The following is a 24,135-nucleotide window of genomic DNA, read 5'->3' as shown; positions in this document are numbered from 1 at the left end:
GCGTGAACAGAGATCAGGTGAGTGAAGAGACGACGATGAGGCTCATGTTTAAATGTCACGAGTGACTTTTACCTCAGGAGATAGGAGGAGGTGACTGATGTGGATGATGCTGATAATCAGAGAGAGAACTCAGAGAGAGAACTCATTTCCCATAGCATTTGGCAATAATGTTATTTTCCCTAGGATTAGGAATTATGGGGGTTTAAAATGCTAGAACTTTCCTTGTAGGTGAGGTATATGCAAAGGAAAAAAAATATTTCACTTCAGAAAATTCAGAGCTATATATAATACATACAATATAATATACAATACATACAAAATGTCACCATGCGGCTTTTCCTCGGCTGCCACACCATTAGCAACTAACACTGTCAAAAATATAAATAATGTACAGTAACAAGTTTGAGCTTCAAACCATCCTCAAGAAAGGAACAGAGGAACACATAAAGATCAGGTAACTGAAAAAAATTATAGTTAATATTTTTCTTTAATTTTCAGCTTATTTGATACAGACCGCCCCATACAATTTTTACCTTTAGCTACCAAAAATAATTCTTTTTTTTTTTTTTCATAGTGGGCCTTTCTCTGAGAAACAAAGCAGTAAATATTTCTGAGGGAATTGCATATACAAAACTATTTGGCTGACACATGGTCACATAATTGTAATAGAACAATGACAATTTTCAATAGCTATAGAAGGAAAAGTATGTGATACACAGTATGTATTGTTGCAGTATGTAAAGTACAGTAAATACTGATGAGTATACAAGAATGCCATTTCAAACACTGCCAAAAGATGAAACAGATGTGTGGGGCCTGGAGATGAATGCATAGGTCTGGCAAGTGGGCGGGGCCTGGAGATAAACGCCTGTGTGAATCACGCAGGCGATGTTGTTTTACGCGTTTAAAAATGAACCTTATTTTAAAAAAAATATAAACTTTTAACTTTATTAAAAAATGTCTATAGAGGTTCTGTTCCAGTCTGAAGCTTGCTTCAACACCTCTCCCTGCAAAGAATGTCAAAAGCCCTGTTTAAATTTTATTTTAATGATTATCTCTTCTGTAAAGCAATTAAATCTGTTTATTATTATTATTATTATTATTATTATTATTATTATTATTAGTAGTAGTAGTAGTAGTATTTGGAACATCACACAGTTTTATAGCATCCACTTTGAGAGATAGTATTAAAAATTTATTTGCATTATTATATAATTTATTTATTTCAAGTAATTTATTTATATATAAAAATGAATTCAGGATAATCAAATTAATAAGCATCATGATCCATCAACAAGAGACACAGATACAAACAGACTAAAATATAATCAAATTTATTATTCATTATTCAAAAAAAATGACTATACTGTTTGGTCTAGTAGACATTTTACATTTATTTAATTTTATCTTATTTATTTTGAAAATAAGTGTGTAGCTCTCTCGAACTGGATTAAATGGGAACAAACTCCGCATAAAAACATGAATGAACATGGTAACCTTAACTACACATTATGTACTTCTTCTTTGTTTTCTTTTTATTCTTTTTTAGATATGAACACTGTTTTACAAAAAAAAGAGCAAAGCTCTGTGTGGAAGTGGTTCAGCATCACTATTCACTATTACTACAGTGCACACACACACATAATGCTGATTTACAGAGTCACATTTCAGCTTATGTAAATTGACATGAAAAGTATACGGAGGCTGAATATTCAAGGACCTCCAACAAGTGAAGTACAACAGCTCCATTCAGAGTGACCAGTGGGGGGAGAGACAGAGAGAGAGAGAGAGAGAGAGAGAGAGAGAGAGTTGGTGGAGGAAAAGCAGAATTAATGAGTAGAAGAGGTGCTGAGATGGTGAAAACGGGACGGATTTCCATCTCCAATTTGAAAGTTTGTTTAGAGCCGGAAAGAAACTTCCCGAGAAGTTCAACTACCTGAGGACAAACAGAGAGAGAGAGAGAGAGAGAGAGAGAGAGAGAGAGAAAGACAGACAGACAGAGAGAGAGAGAGAGAGAGAGAGAGAGAGAGAGAGAGACCCGGTGCATAATAAATCCGTATCATCATCCAACCAGCAGCGGCACCGACTGACACTCGGCTCTGACTCCATCCACTAACCAAACTTCTGCAAACTTTGAAACTTTAAGTTTTTCTGTACAACTATGAGTTTTCTAATTTAACAAAAGATGAAGAGGAAGCGTTAATATTGTTCTAAAGTGGCTTATTTTTGCAGCCTGTGTGGACATGCTGTCTCTGTCAGCTCTTCTCGGCCTCAAACTGCGCTCGGATGTCTCTTCATTCTGACAAACTGGAGTAGAAACAAACAAACAAGCAAACAAACAAACAACAAAACAATTTACGCCTTCACAAACCTGCGATCAAGTAAATCATAAGGTAAGGGAAAAAATAATCTGATCAGTATGGATGTTGCACCTGCTGTATAAATGATGGGCACTGAACTGTAATTGATTTTTGAGATTGATTGATTGAGGGTAAGTAGTTTTATGATAAATAAAAACTCACTAAACAATAATGAATGCAACTGCAAACCGATGATGAAATGGTTTGATCCAGAGTTTACTGGGTTACTGTCTGTGTGGAGTTTTACATGTTCTGTCTGTGTTCATGTGGGTTTCCTCTGGATTCTCTGGTTTCCTTCCACTGTCCAAAAACATGCAGGTACATGGATTTATTACAATAAATTGCCCCTATAAGTGTGAATGAGTGTGTGAATGTCTGTATGGAGCCCTGCAATGTGTCCAGTGTTACTGAGATAGGCTCCAGACCCTGACAAGGAGACAGTGGTTACTGAAGATGAATGAATGAATGAATGAATGAATGATACAATGGTGATAAAGTCATTCAAGAACAAATCGCCAAAGCTCTACCACAGGATTCTTAAACTTTTGTTTAGCCAGGGACCCCTTTAACTGAAAAATGAATTCCAATGATCCCTTTAGTACAGATTTATTTCATGAACATTGTTTAACTGTGTACAGTATAATACAGTAGAAGCCATAGAGCTTTCTATTACTGAACCTTTCACCAACAGAAGACATAAGGGTCCAAGCTGACATTATTTAAAGGCAACATGTTTTTGATTTATTGGGGTTTGGATTAAACCCATTTAATTCAAGCGACTGGTCAAACAGAAAAATTACTATAAGAACTCAATAATAAATATAACTCTGATGATGGTGGGATGATGGTGGATTGTGATTTCCAGCACTGTAACTAAAAAAAAAAAAATCACAGACCCTGGACCCCACTTTGGGAACCACTACTCTAAAACACGACTTAAATTTCCAAATTGATATGTAGCCTATGTCACATTTAATAAGAATTATTATCAATAACAGTGGTATTAGTGCATAACCACTCTTCAGAGAAAAATTAAAATATACTCTTAGCTTAAAGAGTATTCTTAGCTTCTTAGCTTAAAGTGAATTTGTGTTTTGGCTGATTAATCAGACAGGGTTTAAGCATGTAGTGTGTGTAATGCTAACTGGTGGTCATAAACCTCCATTGCTTGTTAGCCAGGTTAGCATTGTAACTCTAGTACAAGTGCAAATTAGATTATCCAAGGATCAGGTCTTTACAAAGGGTCTCTATGTTAAAGCAAAAAAAAAAAAAAAAAAAAAAAAAAAATCATAATGCACCATTGTCAACATTTAATGTGATGCACTGGCAAGTGTTCAGTGTTGTAGATGTTGCTGTTTCCTGTAAAACAATCACTAACATAAAAAAAGAAATAAAAATAAAAAGCAATAACATCCACATGCTCTTTAGTGGCTATTTCTACACTGGCATTTTTTTTTTTTTTTTTTTACAAATTAAATACACACACAAGACGATTAGTGCATTAACTGTAGATTTATTATTTTAGCAGTTAAAGTCCCAGGAAGCATCAATAGGTGCAGACAGTTATTCCTCTCTCATAACTACATAACATTTCATGTAGTCATGAATAATGATCAGGATTGGGATGGTGTGCTACACATACTGTATGTTGACATAATATACAGATACAGTTAGCTCAGATGTTTCCTGTAGACAAAACAGATAAATACAGTTGTAGAAGGATGAATGTGTTTTTTATTAATTGCATTATTTGTATTACAAATTCTAAGATGAACCATTGGCAATATGCTAATGTGTATATGTGCTATTAAGAAATTTTAAGCAGTGTTTTCCTTTCATATTTGCTTCTTCATCTGAGTTTGTACATGTACTTTTTTATTTGTCCAGTCAGAATTCTATTGGAGTCCACAACTTTGATCAGCATGATAGTTGACATGCTGTGGACCAATGGTATTAGTTCTTTGCAAAATGACCTGTCCAATGAGAGAGAACACATGGAAGAACTGTCAAAACTCCAGACACTGCCAACAAATCTTAGCTAAACAAGTTGTTCAAGGTTCATTGAGTGGTGAGTTGAATTTAGATAGAAAGTGCTTCATAAACATCGAAAGGAATGCACATCAAGAACAACGTCTGGACATGATATTGAATGGATGGGCTACAAAAAATTCTACTACCTATCAGTATCTCTGCAGTGCTATGAAACCTATGGTTGAGCCCAAAAGCCTGAAAGACAGATAAGCAACACCATTCATTATTTCTATTTTTCCTTTAAAGTCTTAGGGTTCTGCCGTCCCATTGTGTAAGTTGTACTTTGATTGGATTATGTTTGCTTAGTCTATTTTCCTAAAAGGCATTTTGAAAAATCAAAGGTTAAGAAAGTAATCCACCTCATTCATGTTTATTCGACCTGTTGTTTTATTTCATATGCACCTTTTCATTCACTACTTATGATGGTGTTATGGATCTGTCAGCAAAGTGAGGTTAAATAAATTAGCCCTAATGCACACAAAATCTAGGTTTCACCAAATGTAGTCTCCTGACATGACTGTGACTGATAGGCTGCATTAATCTACAGTCTGGGCTAGAAAGAAATCAGCCCCACCTTCTACTAAATACCATTCTGTGTATTTTTTCTTTTTTTTTCACTTTTTGTTTTTAATTTTGGCCATTAGTGGTGCTGTTGTTAAAGAAATAATTCATTTTAAGCCACTTATTAGCAGCAAAGAAGATGGTGTAGATGTCCAATATTGAGCTATATTCTGTATTTATGCATTTTTTTCCTTGAAAGAGAGGGAGAGCTTAGCCCTGCTAGCCCATTTATACCAGCTGGCCCTCCATATCAATCATGGTTTAGTGAGTGATGAGAGCAATTGGGAAAAAATACTTCAAAAAAGTCCTAAAATCTCATAAAGTCTATCCCTGACTCTACAGTTAAAAAAAAAAACTACGGTCACTGAATATTTTAAAGTAGCCAAGCCTTGATGTACTTAGCTTTTGTCAGGGTCCCCGTGTGGGGTTTGTGTAAGAAAGATGAAGGGAAGACAAGGTCATCAAAAGACAGCGTGGAGGTTGAATGGAAGTTGTGACGAGGTTGTGTGGAGGTTGTATGGAGTTTGAGGGAGTTGTTTTGTGGGAGTCAGAGAGGGAAGAGTGTTGGAATGTACAACTGCCGAATACTGATGAGTGTGTTTGCTACTGATCAATTCCTCACTCCATATCCTTTCCACTTTTTTTCATCTCCTGCTCTAACAAACTGCACAAATTCTAATACATTCTATATCCGTCTCTCTTTCATTCTTTCTTTCATTCTTTCTTTCTCTCTCTCTCTCTCTCTACACACACACACACAGAGTGTTGTATTTTTCAATAGTGGCTTTTGTCCCTTTCATCTCCTCTCCAAACAAAGGATTTTTGTGCATACAGGACAGAAAGCGAGGGATGGTGCAAGGCTTTAATAGAGGAGAGAAAGTGAGACAAAGAGTGAGAAATGAGAGAGTTTGAACATGTTTAAATTTAAAGCGGATGCTACAAAGTCCTTCGGCATGCCATCCTTAACTTGTTGCTTTTGACACTCCACCATGACTGTATCTGAATGCATGTGGCTAAGTCTGGGTGCCTGAGTGCACACTGTGCATATGAGTTTGAGTACAGTACTGTAACTGTGTGTGGTGTGTGTTTGAGTGTGTGAGTGTGTACTCGCTGGAGTTCAGAGGTCAACTGTGTGTACATTCAGCCTATCACACGTGGCTTTCTGAGAGTCAGCCCCCTCCTTCTTCACCCAGTGTTAGTATTCAGAGCACAGAGGGCAGACAGATACCTATTCATATCCCCAGTGTGAGTCCAGCACTGAGAGAGAGAGAGAGAGAGAGAGAGAGAGAGGGAGAGGGAGAGAGGGAGAGGGAGAGAGAGAGGGAGAGAGAGAGGGAGAGGGAGAGAGGGAGAGGGAGAGAGAGAGGGAGAGAGAGAGGGAGAGAGAGAGGGAGAGAGGGAGGGAGGGAGCAGCTTTAGTGCCGGTGAGTATAATGAAACTAAGGAAAGAGAAACAGAGTGAGTGAGAGAGATTGAAAGAGAGAGAGACATGCAGTGATAGTGCTCGGGATCAGAGTGTAACGGAACCGAAGTGAGAGGAAGGATGGTGGGCGAAGGGGTATGAATGAGGGAAAATGAGAGAAAAGGGAAGCCTGGAGGAAATGAGAGAGATATTTGTTGGAACAATAAATATCATAATATTCTTTACTTATATAGCCCTGAAAAAAGCTAAAACAACAAATGAATAGGCAATTAAAGGTGAATATAACAATGTTACATAGATCTCAGGAAATGCACTTCACCTACTCAAAATCACTACAGATATACTGATACCCTTCTTCTTCTTTTTTTGGTACATTAATAGAATCAGAGTTGAGTTTCCACAAGCTTAAGGGGTTAAGACACATGGCATGAAATAGAATAATAGATTGGAATGGAAACTGTGTTAAATGCTATTAAATACACTATTAAAAAAAAAAAAAAAAAAAAGCCAAACAAAAAAAAGCTGAATCTACAACATCGTAGTGTTTCCCTATCTCTATCGCTAAGTTTCACGTTTCAAGTTTATTTGTCATATATACAAGTGTCAGTGACAATGTACATTGAAATACTTTTTGTGAGACTTAGGCAGTCTACAGCAGTACAATAATAACAGCAGAAATAAATAGTAAAGGGGGAAGCAAGACAGAAAATTAAGAGACAGAAATGTAGAATAATGATTTCAACAGAAAGCAGAACCTTGCTATACACCTAAAGTAGAACCTATTTTGGAAGATTAATTATCCAAAAACTTTTAAAGAATTTTTTTTCTGTGTATCGGAGTATACCATCCAGCATTTTAGATCCATAAATGTTCAGTGATTCTACGGCCACAAGGTAGTTTTTTGGAAAAATAGATTGAGAAAGCGGTTTGTGCACTCTTAGGAAAAGATTTCGTCAGGACTCTTTTAATAGTTAAGCCATTTTTGCTTCCTAAATGAGTTCTACTTGGAACCCTGTTCTTACTTGGAAGAAGAGCAGGTCTTAGGAACAAATCTACAGTATCCAGGTGAGAGTATCCACTGATAGGGTATCCATGTGGGACCACAGCAGAAGGAGATTTATTTTATGGATACAGAATGCAGATGGAGGGTGAAGGAGACAAAAGCTGCTTTTCAAGTGAGGCCCCATTCAGCTTGGACTGCGGTGCTCCCTCTATATCCGGCCCAGGTGTGAAGTCTTGTCATGATTAACCTTTTCTCATATCAGATATGATTCTACAAAGGATTTAGATTGTTGTTGGTATAAAATGGTACATATTACAGGACAAATCAGTTCCCTGAAGTGCTTCTACTCTCGTTGGAGGGACAGCTTGGGATGTGGTATGTACATAACATAACATAGATAGAACAGAATATAAATAGCATAAAGATTCTTAAAGAACATGAAAAGAACAATGTTCTGGATTGTTTGATTTTCATCACAGATCTCCCTGCCCATAAATCTCTTCTTTAAACTCCCCTCTCTTTTTTTAAACTTTCGCTCTTTCTTCGCATGCTCATACACTGAATAAGCCACCCTTGTCTCTGCTCCCCCCGAGCATTTGAGCGAGCCTGTGGTATAAAGGAGCAGGAAAAGCAAGAGGCCAGCCGAGAAAGGCACATCTCAATGAGGCTTGCTTCATGTGCCAGAGCAGCTGGGCATCTGAATGAAACTCTACAGACAACAGCAGCACCCCTGGGTCCAAGTGTACCCATGTTTCCCTGCTATACACAAGAGGAAAAGCTACCCTTCTTTGTCCTAGATAGCATCAGCACTACATTCTCCAGACAGCCTATTATGACAATGGCCACTAAGAGTTCTACTAAAAGTACTAAAAGTGTAGTTCTTTGGTGGTGAGGGACTGACTAAATTTACAGGGTCATGCTGTGGGCGCCAGACTGTCCCAGATGCTATCATGTTGGCCCTGCTGGTTGTAATGCTGCTGAGGTGATGAGGTTCTCAGAGTGTTGACAGTAGAGTCCTGGTCACATACTGTTTTTTTTTTGTTTCTTTCTTTCTTTGATTTTATTTTTCCATCATAGAATAGAGCTCTGTGAAAAACCTGATGTTGAACAAATTCTAACAAGGAGATTTGAAGAGAATTTAAGGCAACTTATTTGTTTAGAATTTGCTGTTAGAACTGCTGAGTACATGACAAGGATGGGCAAGTGGAATTCTGCTGCTGGTCACACAAAGGCTGGAAAGTCATGTCTGGATACCATTCATTTTTAAATGTGAACTGAGATGTCATGAAAACTGGAGAGATATGTATGTCCCTGACAGAAACATGACAGCTTGCTAACACCTTCAGGAGCTGCAGAATACACACTCAGTTGCTGGTTTATTAGGTCTACATACCTTGTACATACACAGGCGCTTTTACCAGCATTTGGGCAAATACAATAATCATAGTCCAAAGTGTGGGTCAAAGTGCAAACAAGTAACCTCAAACACGGATAATCCATAATCATAAGAGCGGCAAATAGGTAAGGGTCAAAACAAGGAACACAGAAACTAAGACTCAGACTTGAAAACACAAATGCATGGCAAGACTTTGCAAAGGTATTTATATATAATTGGGTAAAAATAGACAAATAATCAAGAACTCTAAACAGGTGTATAGCAAGCCAGTGATAATACATGGACAGAGACAGGGCTAGAATAAATACCAAAACCAACACGAGCAAATGACTGTAAACTGTGACCAGGAACCATGATGTGAAGGTGGAATCCATGATTACTGACTGTTGTTTGTCTTATGCTCTGCACAGTGTGTCAGCCCCCTCTAGTTTGTCCACCACAGGTCCACTACTGAGCAGATAGTTTTGGGAGGTAGCCCATTCTCACAGCACAGCACAGCAGGAACACTACAGGGCAGTGGGCATGGTCATGTGTGTTGTGCTGGAACAAGTGTGAGGTACATTTTCAATACCTCAGAGTTGTGTTGGTTGAGAAATAGTTCACCAACTGAGAATGTCCAGCCAACAGCTGGTCTATGATCAGAAACTGACACTGATAAATGAACCTCAGTAACACTTGTACCACCTACTACCACGTGAGTGTCACTGCTATGCTGAGAATAATTCACCACCCAGTAGTCCCTTTCAATTGCCCTAAAAGCCATAAATGTAATTAATGGAGGAAGCAGATAAGTGCTGATGCACTGTGCCAAGCAACAGATGTTAGGATCATTAAGTGTATACCTACAAAGTGACCTCTCTGATAGGTGTACCTGATCAGCTGGACAACGAATGTAGGTCTAAGATGGATGTGCTACTGTGTGTATAGCTTTCCATTAATAATAAACACTAATGACAGTAGGCGGTCTGATGAGGCAAACTGGTAATCAACCATACCCCAAAGATGCTTGATGGTAATAGCAACAAGGAAATGATCTTGATATTGATGCTGTGATGGACTGAGTGGCTTGCCGCAATTACAAGAAGCTCCATCTTTGAAAGGTTAGGTCAAAGGTAGGGAGTCTACTTCAAGGCTGTGATGTCTCTAAGGCAAGCTGAAATGGGTGCTTAGACTGTGGCCAACTTGTCTGTTGTGTAATCTGATAATATAGTATTTGTGTAACCACTAGGATCTCAGAATTGATCACTTGTATGAACTGACAGTTTAAAATGGTTAAGACCTGCACAGGCTTTGCTACTGTAGCATTCCTCTGCAATTATTTGGCACAAAATCCTACAAAACTGCACTCATTTAAATACTATGAATTTTTCCTGGTGTTATGCAAATTTTATATGCTCCACTGTCTCCCACTCTCTCCAGCCATGACTTCCTCCACTCCTCCCTCCTCTCGTAGTCCTTCTCCCCAAAAGGTGTGCCATTCCCAGACTCAGACGGATGTCCTGAAGCCGCTGCTGGGCGGAGGTGGTGGAGGTGTGGCAGGAGGTGGAGCTGCAGCATTGAGGAGGCGTCGGCGTGTCTTGTCTAAGGATGGCCGAAGCAATGTGCGCATTGAGCATGTCAGTGGCCGTGGCGCTCTCTACCTGCGTGACCTGTGGACCACCTTTCTGGACATGCAGTGGCGCTACAAGCTTTTCCTATTCTCCGCCACTTTTGCTGGGACCTGGTTTGCTTTCGGTGTGCTGTGGTACCTGGTGGCGCTGGTGCACGGAGACCTGCTGGGTGAGAAGACAGGAGGTCTTTAGAGATGAATCTGAACGAGATGTTTAGTGGAGATTTTGCCACATGTCTAAAAGTATGTGCCGTACATTTTGCCACATACTGGCCATAAAGAGTGCAGATGTTATTTAAAAATGGTAGCTTTTTTATTTCATGGAATCATGTTATATAACCTTTGTATCTCTTTGCAGAGTTTGACCCGCCATCCAACCATACCCCCTGCGTGATGCAGGTCCAGACGCTGACTGGTGCCTTCCTCTTCTCTCTGGAATCACAGACTACAATTGGCTACGGCTTCCGGTGCATCACAGAGGAATGTCCAGTCGCCATCATCCTTCTCATAGTGCAGCTAGTTATCACAATGGTGATGGAGATCTTCATCACAGGGACCTTTCTTGCCAAGGTAAACAAAAAGCACTTGCAGTTATAATAGCTAAGACCATAAGAGTCTTCACTGTGCTGCACATTTCGTATGTCTACCAGTCAAAAGCTACACCCCTTGCTCATAAAAGGATTTTGTTGATTTGTAATATTTTCTACTATCTTAGAATAATAATGATGACATTAACACCTACTGAATTATACAGTGACCAAGAAAAGTGTTAAATAAATCAAAATTCTAAATAGTATTCCTAATGAATAAAATACTTGTTTGGGGAAATAGTTTGATTTTAAGCAAGTAGTAAGTAAAAACTGCTTGTTTGAAGCAAAAACTACTTATTAAAAATTATATACATTCAAAACTAAATGTATTCATGGTCATAACTTCAGTATTAACATTTGTCTTAAAATGTTTTAAGACAATTAAAAATATGTATAGACTCTGGTGTGTTCAAATGTTTGATTAGCAGTGTATATGATCTATGCTGTGCATACAGCTGCTGATGTATGTATAGGATCTATGGTGTGCATTAATGTTATGTATGCATACAGTTGTAGGTGTAAGATATAGTAAATGTGTTGTTCTCTGTGTAGGTGGCTCGGCCGAAAAAGCGTGGTGAAACAGTAAAGTTCAGTCAGCATGCAGTCGTGGCCAATCATGAGGGCCAACCATGCCTTATGATCCGTGTAGCCAACATGCGCAAGAGCCTGCTGCTGGGCTGTCAAGTAAGTGCATGAGTGGTCAAAAGAACGTTAATATTTCACTTATTTATTTATTTCACTGATTCATTTCATTTAAATAATGGAAAATACATTGATCACTCATTTCTAGTGGTGGAGTTATAAAAAAAGGAAGACCAATCATGCTAGAGAAGAGCAGAGAAAATTGTATTTTTATAGACTGTTTTAATAAAGTTGATCGTTTTCATAAGATATTTTGAAAAATTGAAATGTTTTCCAACAAGATAATTTAATTATTGCACTTCCTCCGCAGTTTCCTATCCAATTTAATGTCATCCTCTTTGAAAATGCTCTTAGCAGATACCGTAATACACCTAAAACATGATACTGGTGGGCAACGCAGTGGTGCAGTGGGTAGCACCACTGCCACCCCGCAGCTCCAGAGCTTCTATCCTGAGCTTGAGTTACTGTTCTCTGGTTTTCTGTCACTTCCCCAAAATATTATGTTAATTTGCTACTAGATGAGAATGAGTGTGTGAATGTTTGTGTGTATCGTGCCCTGTGATCGCCTGGATGCATTCCTGACTGAATGAATTGCTCAGCTCAGTATAATGTACTTTCATACAAATATATTATGCTATATATTTATTTCTTTCTATACTTCAGTTCTAAGTGTATTCATGTGTATTAGGTGTTTGCATGTGGAAGAGTGATCTTTATATGTATATGCAGTGTATTCTTTATATTTCAGGTAACTGGTAAGCTGCTGCAGACGTCTCTGACTAAAGAGGGTGAGACAGTCCGGCTAGACCAGAGGAATGTGGCCTTCCAGGTGGACACGTCCAGTGACAGTCCCTTCCTCATCCTCCCTCTCACCTTCTACCATATCATTGATGACAGCAGCCCGCTCCGCCCTTGGGCTGCCAAGGGTAAGTGCAGATATCATTGATTTGAAGACAGTTCTAGAAGGACATTCTAAAAAATAAAAGAGACTTTGAGAAGAAGTTAAGAAAATAAAAGGTTTATAAGTGACATCCAGGCCAGAAGCTTTTGGCAAACACTTGAAGCCCGCTAAGCAAATAATTATCAGGAGGTTATAGAAGAAATTTAGCATTTGAAAGAAGTTCTAGAAAAGAATTGGATTGTAGAACAGAATTTGGATCTCGATGAGAGTTACAAAAGAAGTTAAGAAAGACGTTCTAGAAGAGATTTGGATTCTAGGACATAATTGTGCTCTGGATGAGAGTTGCAAAATAATTAAGAAAGTAGCTCTAGAAAAGATTTGAATTCTAGAACAGGATGAGAGTTCTGGATGAGAGTTCCAAAAGAAGATCTAAAAGAGATTTGGATTCTAGAAGAGCATTGGAATGTAAATGAGACATGCAGAAGCAGGTAAAAAGTAGTTCTATAATAGGTTTAAATTCTAGAACAAAACTATGATAAGGACAAGAGTTCCAGAAGAATTTAATAAAGTAGTTCTTACAAGAGATTTGGATTCAATAACAGAACTGGGATCAAGAAAAGTATTTCAAAAGGAGTTAAGAAAGTAGCTCTAAAAGAGATTTGGATTCTAGAACAGGATTGAGATCTGGATGAAAGTTCCAAAAGAAGTCAATATAGTAGTCCTTGAAGAGTTTGTGATTTAGAACAGATCTAGAACATTGGGATGTAGATAAGTGTTACAAAAGAATCTAAGAATGTAGTTCTAGGAGAGATTTGGATTCTAAAACTGAATTGGCATCTTGCTGAGAGTTCCAATATAGATAGGGAAGTAGTTCTAGAACAGATTTGGATTCTAAATCAGAATGGGGATCTAGAAAAGAGCTCCAAAAGAAGTTAGGAATGTAGTTCCAAGAAATTTGGATTGTAGAAGAGACCTGGGACCAGGAAAATTGTTCCAAAGCAGTGAAAAAGTAGTTCTCGAAGAGAATTGGGATCTGGATGAGAGCTCTGAACAAAATTAAGAAAGTACTGTAATTCTAGAAAAGATTCTAGAAGAGAATTAGGATCTGGATGAACATTCCAAAAGAAGTTAAGAACATTGTTCTTGAAGAGATTTGAATTCTAGAACAGAATTGTTTTCTATATTCAAGTTTAAAAAAAAAAGTTAAGTAAAAAGTTAAGAAAGTCATTCTAGAAGAGATTTGGATTTTAGAACAGAATTGGGATGTGGACAAGTGTTCTGAAAGAAGTGACGAAAGTAGTTCCAGAAGACATTTGGATTCTAGGAGAGAATTGGGATGGTCAAGAGTTCCAAAGTAGTTCTGGAAGATATTTGTGGGATTATGAGATCTGCAGTTCTGGAATGTTCTGATGTGATAAGTCCTAATTTAGAAAGTGAAAAATAAAATGGCATTTTCTGAGACTGCCATGATGATACTTAAACACCTGTTCCAAAGTGTTTGATAAGGATCTGCCTGTGGAGCCTGCTTGTAAAGAACACTCGAGAACACAGAGAATGTGGTTGGACACAAGCTGTGTATGGAGTTGCTTTGAGGACAGAGGGGTATGTGATTGGGGGAAATATGAACTGCAGCATGGAGAGAGGGGTCAGAGGAGAGAGAGGAGCTCTGTTACGCTGTCCTGGTAGAGGAGTGGAGAGAGAAGCCTATTTGGGAATAAATGGATTCCTCTTTTCCACATTTTATGAATCAGGCTTGGCTGAGTTACAGCTGATTGATCTGGCTCAGATTACATTTCTCTTCAGCTTTATGAATGAAAGAAGAAATTACAGAGTTTAAACATAAAAGAGAATTAATAAAAATACGGGGTATATGCATATGACCATGATTTTCTGTTTTTTTTTTCTTCAGCAATTCAGATGAAACTGACATATAGATATAAAATAATAAATATGGCAGTGTAATTTTACTGTATTGGACTAAGATTTAAGCATTAGCCTATGGATCTTGTATAATACAATACAACGTCAGCTACTGTAAAGTCAGCAATGTCTAACAAAATGAGCAGTGTTGGTTGTAACATGATAAGTCTGAAGCTTATTGGATGAGATGAAGATGGAGGCCTAGCTTGGCTTCTGTGCAGTGGAAAAGACTGAAAATCATGCCAGCACTGTACTGTACCAGCAAACTGATGCCCAAAGCTTCATTTCATGGCTTTTGGCTGGACCTGTGAAGAACAAAATGGAAATCCTATAGCAGGAGAAGGATGCCTGCTGGAAGATATACCAAATATATCTGTATTTTAGGAGTTGTGCTTAGAGCATCATACAAGAATGTAGGTTTCAGGACATTTACTGCTGAAAATGATTAAAGATCTAATTAGAAAAAACAAAAACAGTAAAAATGTGAAGGTAGTTGCCTTTCCAGATCATTTAAAATCAGCTCAGAAGCCTAGTGCATTGATACTGCTAACTGAATTTTTATCATATGAAATTACAGGTTACTATGCAGAAATATTAGTAACTTATACATCTAACTAATATCTAAAGTATATCTAAGTATTTAAGTAATATCAAAGTAAAATCTAAAGTAATATTTAAGTAATATCTTAAGTAAGATTTAAGAAATATCTAAGTTAGATGAAAACATTTAAGTAATAAGTGACAGGATTTGGGTTGTGATGAAAAGTAACTAATTCTATAATGCTATTCATTTTTTGGCCATGGATAGAGCGACCATTGAAATGTGTACACATTCAGCCTGGCCTGAACTTCTGAAATGTGAATTTCAGTTTCTGAAATGTGAATGGGAATTATTTGCAGACAGATCATGGATATGAAACTTAATATGTGAAGCAATATTTCATTTCAAGTTTAGAGGTTAAAGGTCTTGGTTGAGGTGTTGAGAAAAGAGAAGAGCTTTGTGTGAAAGGTTCAGGTTGTGACCATCCTAAAGGGACCTCATTAACTTGATTTGAGGAGGTTAAAAGACAGGCATTAGTATCACGCCAATATGAGTTTTTTTTTAGTTCATTTTGGTCTGCTGTGTTCAGTGTTCATGTGAGTATGGTGTTTCTATAATGGGGAGAGAATTACAGAGATGGCATGCAATCCTGTCTCATTCTTTCTTGTGCTCTCTCCCTCTTGGCTATCGCTGTCTTGTTCTCTCATTTGCCACTCTTCCTCTCTCTGTGAACTCATCTTTCTCTCTCCTTCTCTCTCTATTTTCTCTCTTTGGTTGGAATGTGAGTGTGAGCAAGAGTGTCTCATTAGGGGCACAATGCAGCTCAGTCTGTGGTGCTGACATGCAGGTACGGGATCCGGTTACTGGAGCACAGATTCAGCGACAGAGCGGGGCTCCCTCTTACAGTCCCTCTTCCTACTGTAGCCTTTCTCTCTCTCATTCTCTCTCCCTCTCTCTCTCTCTCTCTCTCTCTCTCTCTCTTTCTCTGTGCTCATCATTTTAGTTCAGTCCAATTCAGTTCAACCCGGTGTTGCTTTGTTGACATGACTGTATTAGGAGCCATATTGGTGAAACACACAATCTGTGTTAACAAATCAAGTTTAAAGGTTAAAATTTTTTAAATGGGTAATATTCATTCCTGGGGGAAAAAAGCTACTAAACTGTACATGCTTTATTTTCTATCTTTTTTTCTTTTTTTCCAAAGAGGATGGTACATTTACACTATATGTACCTTTGCAAACAAATCAGAGCTATACAGTACCCTTTCCTCTGACAGCGATTATCAGAAGATATAGAATAATATGAAAAGCACTCTTTACTTTTAATGTGTAAAAATAAAATAGGTCTGATGATAAAAGCACTGAGCTGAGCTCCTCCAGTTATCACACAGTGCTGCTGCATAATCATGAATCTGACTGTCCTGAAGCCTTTGCTGATGAGGAATATGCTGTTTCTTTTGACTACAAATGTCCACCAGGGCGTGCTGAAAAGACTCGGTTTAGCAGATGTTTCAGGTGAATTTTTGGCTCTCAGCAGTAGAACTAATGCTAACAGTTAAATTAGTGACGATAAGTTGAAAATAAAAGAACCTTATTAAAGGGACGAGTTTAGTCATCAAATATGTTCAGGAAATGGAGTACTGGGTAATCAAGGCAGGGGAAATACTGCACAAGGCTTATCCAAAACCACCATGTGAACTTAAAGGGCACAGGTACTGCAACTCAAATGCTTTGTTGCTGTGAGAACCATTCAGATCCCTATCCACTTGATCTTAGAAGAAATTGACTTCCTTTCCAGATTTTTAGGCCAATTAGATTTTTTTAATTGCCCTTCCATTCATCTACACATACAGTATGTAGCACATTCTTAGAAGTTCTTTCCTTCCCTTTCTGATAGGGAAATACTTTGTTGTAGAACCTTTAAAAGGATTTCCCCAATGAAACAACTAACAGTGTACGGTGGTCAAAATATTGAAATTCCTGTACCACGGAATTTATGCAACACAGAAGAGAATAAAAGCAAGGATTGGCATAAATGTAAAAAATGTTAAAAAAAAAAAAAGTCTTGTGTATTTAATACAAAATAATAAAGGTATCAAAATAAACTATACAATTTTGCACACACAGTTGAACTACACTACCCAGGATTCTCAGCCAACCCACACTCAGTCACGAGGCTCACAAATCAACCAATCCCTGCAGTCACCAGACTGATTACACACACCTGTTCACAATCTACACCAGGACTCTCATATAGACTTGATTTAGCATCTTTATTATTGACCTTACTGTGCTTGTGTATTTATATGTCTTGGTTACTCTTTTGTCCATTTATTTTTGCCCAGTTTGTGCACATTTGTAGATCTCCTGATTTCTTAACACATTCTGGTTTTTGAGTATTGCTTAACCCTCTTGGTTTGTTTAAATTAAATTGAATTAGGTGAATTCAGTGTCATGAGTTTCATGAGTCACTAAACAGGAAAATCTTTTAATGACCTGATTTAAACTTACAGTAAAACATTTAGCTGTCAAAGTTTCCAAAACTTGTGGGACTTTCTTTATCAGCACACTTGTTGCTGAAGCCACATGCATATCTTGCCCATCCAAGTCAAATTAGTACAGCTTATTGGCAAAATACAAATAATCTCTAGCTCATCTCCAAATGCATATAGACAAAAAAAATCAAGGGAGCTGCTCACAATAGTCACTCACAAGATCCTATACAGGTACCGTTGGCTACTGTGTGGGGTAATGTTGACCCCATCTCTTTTCCAGCAGGCAATGGATCTGATATTGTGTTGCCAATTAGGAGTCCAGTGTTATTTTGATGACATTCTCATCACTGGAAAGATAGAGGAGGCGCACTTGAGAAATCAGGATGCCACACTACAGCAACTAAAGGAATTCGGACTCAGAGTCCATAAATCCAAGTGTGAGTTCTTCCAGCACTGACTTTACACAAATATCCATCCAAGGTCAAGACGCTCATGGAGGCACCAGCACCTTAGAACAGTAGCCAATTTCACTCTTATTTAGGAATGCTGAATTATTATAGAAGAGTTACTCCGAACCTTATATCTCTTTTAAAACCATTGCACCAGTTGCACCAGCCTGGAAATGTACAGATCAGATGCCAAAGGATTTGCTCAAACAAAGACAGCATTGCTGAAGTCTGAAGCCCTGACACATTTTGATCCTTCCCTGCCCTTGCAGCTACCATGTGACACTTCTCCCTGTGGTGTGAAGACTGTTGTTTCACGTATCGTGCCCAATGTTTAAAAGAAACCAATTGCGTTTGTCACGCACGCTCAACAAATGACTTTGAGAGCCACTATGCCCAAATAGAGTGAGAAGCCCTCAGTATCATATTTTGGATTTGTAATTTCGACCAGTACTCGTTTGGAAGGAAATTCACTCTCCTAACTGATCACTGTGGTCTTACAACTATTTTCAGGCATGGGCATTCTGCCATTAGGTGTCAGTGTGCAAAGGTGGGCTTTGTTGCTGTCTGCTCATGCATATGACATAAAATACTGGAAATCTGAGTTCAATGGAAATTCTGACAGTCTCTCCAGGCCACCACCACCCATGACTCATGCTGAGCAGAAGCAGGCAGACATCTCCTGCTTTCAGCAGGTGGAAGAAACGCCTGTTATGTCGGCACAAGTGTGCGGGCACACAAGCAATGACCCTGTGCTGTCTAAGCTGATCGATGTTGTAGTAAGTGGAAGAAATGCAGAGGACATCTCTTAGGACATCTTTCTATGGGGACAGAGAGTAATCATTTTGCCACCACTGAGGAAAAGCACCACACCACTGGCCCAACTTCACTCATGGGACTGCTTAGAAGAGGCATGGCAATGCGTTCACAATGATTTTTGTGTCTTCTGGATGAGATCACTAAGTGGCCAGAGGTGGCTATAATGAAATCCACTACAACTGAGAAAACCATTGAGAAGCTAGATGAAATATTCAGTCAATTTGGCTTTCCTGAACAGCATGTACGTTGTTTTTGGCTTTGTTGCTATATAGAATTTTTAGCTATAAATTTCATACAGGTTACATATCATTTTTACAATATAGTACAAGGGTGAATCAAATGAAAACCTTAAAAGTGCATCATAATTGAATCTGGACACTCATTAAGCACTTGAATTGAACAAAATGGAGATTATGTAGAAAAATTATACACATTTGTGACACATATTTTCAATTAACAATGCATAATAAAAATGATGGTTTTCATATGATTCACTCTCATATTTACCATTTCAAATATGTAGTTTAAATAGGGCAACCTACATTCAGTTGTAATAAGAGAACAGTTGTAACAAGGTAAATAGTTAAAATGTATATTTGTACAGTGGCCCCAGAGTATTTGGACACTTAAGCTACACTTACAAAAATATGAATTTCTCCGCATTAAAAAATTTGTCAACTCAAGTGGCATGTATTTTAAAGATACCACAAGCACACTTTTCAAGCAAAACATGTCCCCCCAAAAATAGATTATGTTGAAAGACATAAAAATAATAGATACACTGTTCCAAAGTAGACAAAAAAGATTTTGACACTCAGTAGTGAGCATAGTCATGGTGTTTTAGTATTTAGTTTCCCGTGCATTGTTTTGCAGAACTTCTTGTTGAAAGTCTGGGCATTGAATCAGCCAATTACTGTAAGTTGTAGTGGAAGTATCGTCCAAGTTTCAACCAAAAAAACTTTCAGTTCATCCACACTAGAGCATGTACAATCCATTGCATCTCATAGATGTTCTATAGGGTTTAGCTCAGGGTTCTGCAACATTTTCTTTCAAAAGGTGGCTGGTATGCTTTGGATCATTATCCTGCTGAAAAATACATTGAATAATTTCTTCGCAAATTTCTACAACTTTGAATCCAAAAAGCCTCTGTACACTTCTGAGTTCATGGGAAAAGTTTTGCTTGAAGGGTGAGCTTATGGTATCTTTCTTTAAAATAAATGCCACATCAGTGAACACAAGCTCACAAACACGACTGTAGGAAAACAGCCCCAGCCACCTCCATGCTTTATAGTCCCCTTAGTGCAGTCTTCTCTGGCTTTCTCCAAACAAATACTCTTCTGTCAGATCCATCCCAGTTAAATTTGGATTCATCTGGAAATGAGACAGTGTGGCTTAAGTGTCTAAATACTTTTGGGCCCACTGTATGTCTTTTCAATAGGACAACCTGCGTTCAGTAATAAGAGGACAGTTGTAACAAGGTAAATAGTTATACTCATATTTAGACTCTGTCCACCCAAAATGTACCTGAAATGCATAACAAGTGTACATGTTATTGTTAAGTGTGGAATAGAAGGCATTGAGTTCAAGTATAATAAGAAGACGTAGTAGCAGTTGTACACTATGCTTTTACAGATTATGCGACCATGTATGTTTATTGACCTTTATTTAAACTTCATCGAGTTGAATTTCATCGAGTTTACACGTGCACTTTATGTAGTAATGTGTAGTCTCATGTAGTACTGTGTTGTTTTATGTAGCACCATGTTCCTGGAGGAATGCTGTTTCATTTTACTGTGTACTAACTAGCAGTATCTGGTTGAAATGACAATAAAGCCACTTGACTTGACTCATACAGTTTTCATACATCTTTTCATACATACATCTTTTCATGTTGTCACACATTTTCTCCAAGTGAAAATTTGTTTTCATTTTTCTTTCCCAAAAGTTGTTTTTTTCTACTTACTTTCTAGCTGTTACACATTTGCACATGAATAAGAATCAAGAAAGCAGCTGTCAGTGCCACTGTGTGTATTTGTATAAGCATGTCAGTGTGTGTGTGTAACCTTGCACTCTTATTTTACTTGTGTGTGTCTGTGTGTGTGTGTTGCTCAGTGGATGTGTAATAGTAGAAAATGCTCCAGTTCTTAATCTGTTGAATGCTACATTGTGCTTGTGTAAGCGAGTGTGGAGCAGAGTTTTGGTTCTATCATTGGGCCTCATTTATCAACCTGGACATAAAAGAATTTATAAACTGTTTATATATTATTTATATATTATATATTATTTATATATTTGTAAACTGTTCACAGGGGCATTTGCACAAGTAATATGGTATTCGTGAAATTCCACTTAGTTCTGAAAAAGTTTATATCCTACAAGAGCTCTTGATATGGTCTAACTAATGTAAACCTTGATTGGCTTCAAATCATATAACTGTCACAAGTTACTATAATTTTCTACACAGTCATGTTGTAAACACAAATTTAATGAAAATTTTGTTTTGCATATTAATTTGTATATTCATGGCTTAAAAGGAAGCAATCGAAAACGCAATCCACAAATTAAACCAAATAATCCTCTGCTGGTTCTCCACAGTGTTGTGTCCTCTCTCCCTTGCTGTACATTCGAGATACCAATGATTGCAGTGTAAATTTCAGTTTGGGCTGGCCTATGAAAATATGTACACACAACTTTATTAAAAGATTGATAACTGAGGCACATGAAACAAAGAAAACTCAAGTTTCAGATCACTTCACAGAATCCACAATGCAAAGTACTGTAGAAATAATCTGCCCCTGTGTGTCTGTGCTCATAAGTACAGTATTAAATATGTTAGTGATTACTAGACTGAATAATGAACTAATGCATGTGTGTAGGGGTGAGAAGAAGAGAGAGAGGGGGAGAGTGTGAGAGAAATAGAGAAAGAGGAAGTGGTACTTACAGTATGTAAATAGTTACTATTTTGAACTGTTATGAAACTGGTGTGTTTCCAATGCAGAACTGGGTGTGAGTGACAGGAAGGACCATCTTTCACAAACTATATTCTTGCTTTGAGCATGTGGTAGTCTTAATGATGTGTGAACAACCGCGGAAGAGAGGGTATTCTGGTGTTCATATTTCCCGCTTGGTGGACTATACAGTTTGGTTGCCTATGACTGACAGTTACGTGGGTTGGGATTACCCAGGAGTGTTTTCTGGTGGTGACGTGTAGCTTCCCCACACCAAGAACAGAGTAACGACAGAACTTCTCTAGTGGCCTGTGAAAGCAGTGGGTGTGTGTGTGTGGGTCTTCTACTGTGCTTTCAGCCTACTGCTTTGGAATAATGTGAGTATGGAGACTTGTGTAGGAGTACTTTACTGTTTCTTTGTTGTTCGCACCTGACTCATTTCAGGAGAGACTTGATAATTATCTGAATCAGGTGAAAGCTGGGAAACCCCAATGTGTCACATTGGTATCAAAAACTACTGACCCAGCAGTAAAAAAAATCTTGGAATGGGGATTTACATAGAATTCCTAGCTCAATATGATGACCAATCAAATTGAAAAATAACCAGAATGAATCTTTTTCCCTGTACTATCCCCAGGTGGAGGTTGGGCAGACCCAGAAATGGCAGATTTTGAACTGCTGGTAATAATGAGTGCCACAGTGGAGCCCACATCAGCCACGTGCCAGGTACGAACCTCCTACCTGCCCGATGAAATCCTGTGGGGCTACGAATTCCCCCCTGTCGTCTCGCTCTCCCCATCAGGGAAATATGTGGCTGACTTCGCCTTCTTCGACAAGGTAGCTAAGACCAAGACCCTGCCATGCTTTACGCAAACCTCCCCTTCTAGCCCAGGCTCAGACAGTGGGCGAAGAGGAGGAGGAGGAAAGGATCCGGAGAAGATGAGGCTGGAGGAGAGCTACAGGGAGGAGAAGGGGCGTGATAGAGGGAGGATACGAGATAGCAGCCCACTTAGCGTCCGCATTAGTAATGTTTAGAGAGAGAGAGAGAAAGAGAGACAGACAGACAGACAGACAGACTTGTTGAGAGAAAGAGAATCAGACTAACCATAAGCTACTAGAAGCAGAGGAATCTAAGAAGTTCACAATAAATCCTCTTCAGAAGACACATTTTTCAAATATACACATACACTGGGACTGCTACGTGTGAACAATGGTATCACCATCTTGTGGCTAAAATTAATAGTCTCACCTGAACACTGGCCTTGTTTCAATAATGTTTGATTTTCTTTATTGTACTTTCATTTTTATGGCTTGGACTATGACAAGATTATAAAAAAAAATCAAAAGGCCAAAATATGCAAAAACTGATTTAAAATAGTCATTAGATAATGAAGCACTGTACTGAAGGATCAGGGGTTCTATGTCCTGGGACTTGTCTTTGTATTCCATATTGATGGACTGAACTGGAATGATGTTATTATTTTGCATGTGTATATATTTGTACCTAACAATGCCAGTTTGAGTACTCATTTGAGTATAGATCTTTTTTTTTTGAGTATAGGTTTTTTCTAGTCACTGGAGCAAACATATTGATGCAGTATGTTAACAATACTAAAAGCACTTTAACTCTGTAAGAAGATTTCTCTAGTTTCTGTTTTGAAAGCACAACTAACTAGTGAATATCGGATGGTGAATAACTGTCCTGTCATTTCAAGCATGTGTGGGTGTTTCTGTGAATCTGTAGCATGCCTGCTTGGCTTGCTGTAAGGTGTAGGGAAATGGAGGGCGTATTTTGAACAAAATATTTTTAGAAATGTACAAAATTTCTAGACCTACATAGATATTATTATTATTATTATTATTATTATTATTATTATCATTATTATTATTATTATTATTATTATTATGTGAGACATGGATGTGTTTTCTTCGGTATTAAAAACAAATGTGGTCTGTCCTACTTGTGGGAAGAAAAATATTTTTATTTTAATATATGTGATAGAGCTCAGTTTTAAAAACTGGGAAATTATCACTTTAACGTCTAATGCCTTTAAATGACCATTTTTAATAAATGATATGTCCAGAAGCAGTAACAGGCTCTGACTGCTATGTATGTATAAAATCTTGACTTGTAAAAAATATGTAATGTTTTATTAGATAGCCAAAATATTAATGAAAATGGATAATGAAAAAGGATAATAACCTGATTTGCAATATCTTAAATTCGTAACAAATCACATGCCTCAATTTGTTTGAGTTATGAAGGTTTAATTTCGGGTTAATGTCAGGGTTAGTGTCTGTATTTTTTTCTTTTTTGATATAAAACTGCATGACCCACATTGCAGTTGTTCACTCGGATTTGCACACACTGTGCATGAGATCACATTGGCCACAATGCACTTACAAAACTTCCTCTCTGGAGCAACAATGAGAGCCAACCAATAACAGACT

At 37.9% G+C, this 24,135-nt stretch overlaps 1 protein-coding gene across 1 annotated transcript; it reads left to right on the top strand.

The window, feature by feature from the left end:
- The first annotated feature begins 1,815 nt into the window (after positions 1-1,815).
- kcnj10a (potassium inwardly rectifying channel subfamily J member 10a) lies at positions 1,816-23,793 on the top strand. Its single transcript, XM_026935959.3, has 6 exons — positions 1,816-2,393; positions 10,194-10,553; positions 10,742-10,953; positions 11,526-11,657; positions 12,364-12,541; positions 22,322-23,793. Exons 2-6 carry the CDS (start codon positions 10,196-10,198, stop codon positions 22,717-22,719), a joined length of 1,278 nt encoding a protein of 425 aa, XP_026791760.1. The 5' UTR covers positions 1,816-2,393; positions 10,194-10,195; the 3' UTR covers positions 22,720-23,793.
- The last annotated feature ends 342 nt before the right edge of the window (positions 23,794-24,135 follow it).

This window comes from Pangasianodon hypophthalmus, chromosome 4 (assembly GCF_027358585.1).
Source record: "Pangasianodon hypophthalmus isolate fPanHyp1 chromosome 4, fPanHyp1.pri, whole genome shotgun sequence".
Classification (NCBI taxonomy): Eukaryota; Metazoa; Chordata; class Actinopteri; order Siluriformes; family Pangasiidae; genus Pangasianodon; species Pangasianodon hypophthalmus.
This window is presented reverse-complemented; position numbering and strand designations above follow the sequence as displayed.